At 48.2% G+C, this 6,353-nt stretch overlaps 1 protein-coding gene and 1 pseudogene across 3 annotated transcripts; one reads left to right on the top strand and one right to left on the bottom strand.

Moving 5' to 3' along the window:
* Positions 1-801: 801 nt before the first annotated feature.
* Positions 802-2,203, bottom strand: LOC124686590 (thaumatin-like pathogenesis-related protein 1). 3 transcript variants are annotated; one of them, XM_047220516.1, is made up of 3 exons: positions 2,113-2,203; positions 1,439-1,442; positions 802-1,222 (listed from the first exon to the last, which is right to left on the bottom strand). In XM_047220516.1, exons 1-3 carry the CDS (start codon positions 2,201-2,203, stop codon positions 802-804), a joined length of 516 nt encoding a protein of 171 aa, XP_047076472.1. The 3 variants fall into 3 exon arrangements, with proteins under 3 accessions (XP_047076472.1, XP_047076473.1, XP_047076474.1); XM_047220517.1 differs by lacking the exon at positions 1,439-1,442 and having other exon boundaries at positions 2,109-2,203; XM_047220518.1 differs by lacking the exon at positions 1,439-1,442 and having other exon boundaries at positions 802-1,226.
* A 561-nt stretch (positions 2,204-2,764) lies between these two features.
* LOC124686589 lies at positions 2,765-4,436 on the top strand (annotated as a pseudogene).
* The last annotated feature ends 1,917 nt before the right edge of the window (positions 4,437-6,353 follow it).

Here is a 6,353-nt window from a genome sequence, read left to right as displayed (position 1 = left end):
ATAAAACTATTTTTTATGTGTTGTATTGCCATGACCCTTATGTGTGTATATAGGTACAAGAGAGAGTTAGACTTGAAGTACAAGAAAATGTAGAGTTCTAGGCTATCTCTAGTCCATACACATATAGGTATTCTAACATATTCAACACATGAAGCGTTTTCTCCAAGAGATTAAAGTTCTCATGTTCAACTAATATTATTTTCCAAAACCAACGGTAATCTGTTTGTGTTACCCCATGCAAGCTTTTCATAAACATCAGCATTTCTCATCCACGCATACCTTCGGTGTTAAACTACCTTTAATTGTTTTGAAATATTTTTAACAAGGAGGTAACTTTGAAACTTGGTTGTCAGCAGGGATCTTGGTGTGTATCAACGCAAGACCGATGTCTCTCCTGGTAACTAGTATACAAAACGATAGTCTTTTGTCATAATAAGGTGGTTTCATCGTTGATACAAATTTTTACATGTTTTCGCCAAGAATCGTTGAAAGTTTTCTACCTGGCCTGTAGCCTATATATTTTCAAAACAAAATTCTATAGCATCGATCCTCTCTTTTCTCATACGCCGTAGCCTACTCTTTCCAATTGCACCAAAATGAAGAGCAGCAAATTAATATTGTATGCTGTTTTAATAGTAGACACAAATATTCTTCACATTTATTCATCAACTTTATTGGGCACCCGTGTGTGTACCGATTGTTCCACTTATGGTCGTATACATATACATACATGCATCTGACTCTCATAATAGGAAGTAGGCTTATGATGGGCAGAAGACGACCCGGAAGCCCTGTAAGTTATCATGGGCAGAAGACGATCCGGAAGCTCCTGTTGCCCCTGCAGGTTTTGGTCTTGACGTCGTTGGGCTGCTGGTATGCGTCGGGGCAGTGAGAGTCCCGACAATGCAGCGCGACACCGGTATTGCAGGAGAAGCCCATGCCGATGTTGAACCCGTCGATCACGGAGATATCATAAGAATCAAACTTGCCGCCGAGGGTGAACTCCACCGGCGTCAGCGGAGGCTGTCTAGACAGGGTGCAGAACAGCGCGCCGGCATAGTCGGCTGTTGCGCAGCGGTCGGAGTTTCCTTTGAAGCTGCAGCCCGTGCGGCCCCAGATGGTGGCCGTGTGGGTGCCCGCCGGGATGTCAAGGTTCCACGTCTCGCCGCTGTTGAGCTGCCTACCGCCGCCCACCGGCCTCGCCGCCGGCCACACGGTGAAGCTTGGTATATATGCCCACTTTTGAAGATTGTCTTGAAGAACAAGTAACCGAGAAAGAGTGGATCATGTGATAATGGCTAGCTGCGGGTATGCCGGAGGCTACCATGTGCCAAAGGGGTCCCATGCTTGGTTTTTCATGTGTATATGTCCTAACAAACCTAAAACAATGAAAAAGTACATTGGTGGAACCTCGCACGGAGAAATCTAGGGGGTAGACCCGCCGGGGCACACATACCGCTGTTTTTGGGGGGAGGAGGCGGAGAATGACCGCCGGAGCACCGGAATCCCCCCAAATCTTGCATGTGGACCTATGATATGTGTGAAATTATGGTGGAAGGTTTAATGGTGTAAAAATAGCTCCCCGGTGTGATCTTCCTCACATTTGGGCGATAACACTTAGTAGATTTTCCAAAGCGCGGATTGCTCCGACACCCTGATATATGTGGGGGGATGAAGATGGAGAGTACTTTTGTATTGCAAATAGTATGGGTATATACACATTGTCTTAAGTAGCACTAATAAATAGTCATCAAAAAGTAAAACTAATTAAAAAATAAATATAAGTATTAGATGAAATAAAAAAGAAAGAAAAACAAAGGAAATGTCATATGGCGCACGGCAAAGGCTGCGTTGCCGTGCATCCCAGCTGGGTGCACGGCAAAGGGTGAGGCACGACAAAGCCCAACGCCTTTGCCGTGAACCGAATCTTTGCAGTGCGGTGTGTTGGGCCATTGCCATGGTGATTTCTTTGTCGTGCGCTCCCTTCAGATGTTGTCGTGCGCCTTTTCTTTGCCGTGAGTTATGCTCGGTGCGAACGGAAAAGAAATTTTTGCCGTGCGTGGGCTCACGGCAATGATTTGCTGCCCGGCAGCCTCTGTTTTTCCCGTGGTGATTGGTTGGTGATGCTGAAGGACGTCACGCTGGCGCCGGCGGCGAATGACACAGCCAGCAGGAGAATGAGCGCCGACGAGGAGGTAGCCATGGTTTGTTATACATGTACTTGTTTTGCTTGCTGTACTGGCCGAACTTGCAACGTACTACCCAGTGCATACACAGACAGTTTGTTCTCAGCTGCAAGCTCATATCGATTATAAGTATAACCAGCGCCGCCGGGCTACACGAGCTTGTTTTCCCTAGATTGCCGTTTGTATGTTTTCTTCTACAATCGGTGTGTTTCCTAATACGTAGTACATCGTATATATGGGGGACTAGGTGGACGAGAGAGCTCCAACATTAACGCTACAAGTCGACGTGTCAAAATCCCAGGAGGGGCCCTAGGAGAGACGCCGTGCAGCCCTCTCCCGTAGAAGGAGGTTAGCCGCCACCGTTTAAAAAGGAAACCACCTGTTCCCGAGCTAGAACAAGAAAACACGTGGTGTGTGTAGAATAAAAGGAGAAAAAAAAAAGACTAAAATTCCTGCCAAGGTTGGTGAAGCGAGAAAGCCCCATGCATATATAAGCCCTGCTCATCCTCCCAGCAAAGCACACCTCTCGCTCACACCAAAATCACCCACCAGCACCATCACCAGCATCGTAGAGATCGATGGGCTCCACCGCCGCCGACATGGCCGCGTGCGCCGACGAGGAGGCGTGCATGTTCGCCCTCCAGCTCGCCTCCTCGTCGATCCTCCCGATGACGCTGAAGAACGCCATCGAGCTTGGCCTCCTGGAGATCCTGGTGGCCGCCGGCGGCAAGTCGCTGACCCCGACCGAGGTCGCCGCCAAGCTCCCGTCCGCGGCGAACCCGGAAGCGCCGGACATGGTAGACCGCATGCTCCGGCTGCTGGCGTCGTACAACGTCGTGACGTGCCTGGTGGAGGAGGGCAAGGACGGCTGCCTCTCCCGGAGCTACGGCGCCGCGCCCGTGTGCAAGTTCCTCACCCCCAACGAGGACGGCGTCTCCATGGCGGCGCTCGCGCTCATGAACCAGGACAAGGTCCTCATGGAGAGCTGGTGAGTCTCTCAGTGGAGTTAGTTAGTTTCTGTAGATCGTTCCTCTTCTTACCTTGCCCATTTCCTGTCGCTGGCGTACATCATAACTGACTTTCTTCTTTGCCAAATTGAGCTTCACTAACAGGATAGTACGTAGTTCTAAATCAGTGATAGTAGGAGCTAGAGGACCTCAGCGTTATTCGGCGTGCGTCAGTTAGCTAAAAATATTTCTGGACACTGCTTTGCCGTACGTGTGCACCGTAGACAGAGTAGAAACTGATCGAGGTTACCTCTAACTGACAATTGCATCTACTTGCCTGTCGCGCGCGGAACACAAGTGGCAACAAGAGCACATGCTGAATTATTGCCTGCTAGTACTGGTTGCACACCGGCCAACTCCCATTACTTGGATAGCAAGATAATGTTTTCATGCCAATCGTAATTCACACGATGGTATATACAGTAGTTCTTGTGAATAAATTAAATGTGTTCTCCAAATCAATCCTCAGGTATTACCTCAAGGACGCGGTGCTTGACGGCGGCATCCCGTTCAACAAGGTGTACGGCATGTCGGCATTCGAGTACAACGGCACGGACCCGCGCTTCAACCGCGTCTTCAACCAAGCGATGAAGAACCACTCCATCATCATCACCAAGAAGCTCCTCGAGCTCTACCACGGCTTCCAGGGCCTCGGCACCCTCGTCGACGTCGCCGGCGGCGTCGGGCGCCACTGTGGCCGCCATCGCCGCCCACTACCCCGCCATCAAGGGGGTCAACTTCGACCTCCCCACGTAATCTCCGAGGCGCCGCCGTTCCCGGGCGTCACCCACGTCGGCGGCGACATGTTCAAGGAGGTGCCCTCGGGCGACGCCATCCTCATGAAGTGGATCCTCCACGACTGGAGTGACCAGCACTGCGCCACGCTGCTCAAGAACTGCTACGACGCGCTGCCGGCGCACGGCAAGGTCGTGCTCGTCGAGTGCATCCTGCCGGTCAACCCGGAGGCCAAGCCCAGCTCGCAGGGGGTGTTCCACGTCGACATGATCATGCTCGCGCACAGCCCCGGAGGCAGGGAGAGGTACGAGAGGGAGTTCGAGGCCCTCGCCAGGGGAGCTGGATTCGCCGGCGTCAAGTCCACATACATCTATGCAACCGTGTGGGCCATCGAGTTCACCAAGTAGATGAGATCCGTCCCTCCATCCGATCCAGGCAACATCCCACCAATATGAGGCATCGTCCCTCCATCCATTCTGAATTCTATCAGTGTCGACAATTTCAAAGCATCAATTTCATATATAATAGAGTTTGATGTTAATACATATCAGTGTCAACAATACAAGATTCAACATAATATTCTAACATGGATGGAAAATAAGCTAAGTTTGATCTTTATCATTTCGACCAGATAAAAAGTGAGAGTCTATAGTCTATGGTCCCCAAATATTCTCTGAATTCATTTATAATGAGAAAATTGTATTCGTATTTAAATTGGGTACATAACCTTTCTAGAACTCTCAAAAAGTCAGAGCATGAATATATACCATGGATCAACCATTAAAATTCCATGTACAACAATTATAAACAACCTAAAGTGCTCTTGCCAATTCAATATGATCGAGCATGATGCATTTTGTACCAACCAGGGCATGATGAAACAGAACCAAAAACATAAAACTGATCATGTACACTGAATCATGCGCAACTTCCTAAACATAGCTCAGCTTTGAGTTTCACCAAATTTAATAGATCCATCCCCTCCATCGATTATTCCTTCACCTTTTTTTGGACAATTATACCTTGTAAGAAAGACGATCTAAGAATAAAAATCATTTATTAATTACTTGATGTGCCCGGTTACAATTTCATTGTAAAAGTAGCAAAAATGGGTTCGGAAAATGTAAATAGAAGTGAACGAGGTAAACCCTTGGTTCAACTGTTTTAGTGTGGCGTAGTAAGCACAAGTGTAACCCCACTTCTATGATAGCATAATGCAGGTTGGTTCCGTAAGAAATTGAATACACTAACACATCAATATGGTCGTTTGCCTGCTGTTTCGTGGCGGCTCACCGGACCGTTGCTAGGTACGGAGGCCCACAGGAACGACGGCACAATCAGCCTCGGCGGTGCGGCCGCCAGAGTGAGGACACGTCTGAGGGTCTTCCCAATCCTGGGCCACCCAGGACCCATGCATCGATCTTCAGCGAGCGGCGCTGCCTTCCTCATCCTGCCCGATGGGAGGAACGGAGCAGTCTCTCGAATCTAGAGCGTGGATTAGGAAGCGGGAGGTTTTCCAGTCGATAGCTCCGATGTCCTGACTTGGATTGCTGGGCGTCTTCGTGAATTACTTCAAGGAAGGGCTAGCTACTCGATTTGCTTCTCATTGAGCACTTGAATGTTACTGGAGTATGACCCATCGGTCCAGAGGCTAGCTACTCGGTTTGCTTCTCATTGAGCACTTGAATGTTACTGGAGTATGACCGATCGGTCCAGAGGCTAGCTAGCCGACGCCTTCCGTATTGCCTCCGTTTGAAGCCATGCCCAGTCAGCTAGATGCCCCCCCTTGCTTTAACCTTTACAGCAGACTGAGATTCAGGTATTCGTGATGCCATCCTTTATTTGGTTGTTGATTGCCTCAACTTAAATTTTCCATCATGGTGGGCACTGGAATGCGGAGTTTTAGCAATACAAGGATATATATGAGTTTCTTTGAAGCACAGAAATTGACTGACACTTCTCGTGACACACTTTGTCCTTCAAACAATTTTTTCAAACTACAGACTAACAGTACAGACCTGGCTGTAGCGGTTCTCAAACATTACTAAAGCATTAGTCTCTGGTGTTATAACTTATAAGTGCACGATCCATGGATCGAGAGTTTCATTAGAATCACAAGCAATCAACCTATGCGAAGTACTTCACCTTTCTATATTAGGCTTGATGTTGGTTCCGTCATAAATCATAGTTGGTGACCTGTTATGATGGGATGCTCACCAAGTGATGATCTACACTCTTCACTCTAAAAAGAAGATTATGTGCTCCCTTTCAATACTGCTAAACCATGCACATTATTCGTGGATTCGCTTGAAGAATTTAAATAGGCCTTCTCTCAACATTGGAAAAAAATGATTAGCTGGAAGACCGCTCATGATTATACTATTATGATGGTCAGACATCACTTCCAGGTTCAAATTTGTGCAAT

This window comes from Lolium rigidum, chromosome 2, assembly GCF_022539505.1.
Source record: "Lolium rigidum isolate FL_2022 chromosome 2, APGP_CSIRO_Lrig_0.1, whole genome shotgun sequence".
Taxonomy (NCBI): Eukaryota; Viridiplantae; Streptophyta; class Magnoliopsida; order Poales; family Poaceae; genus Lolium; species Lolium rigidum.
Note: the sequence above shows the minus strand (reverse complement) of the source record. Positions and strands in the feature narration are given on the sequence as shown.

Excerpts from the sequence above, each read along its gene's own strand:
- LOC124686590 (XM_047220517.1), bottom strand. The coding sequence starts at position 2,203 with ATGGCTACCTCCTCGTCGGCGCTCATTCTCCTGCTGGCTGTGTCATTC. Across the intron at positions 1,223-2,108 it reads AGCATCACCAACCAATCACC|CTTCACCGTGTGGCCGGCGG; the intron begins ACGGGAAAAACA and ends ATATATACCAAG.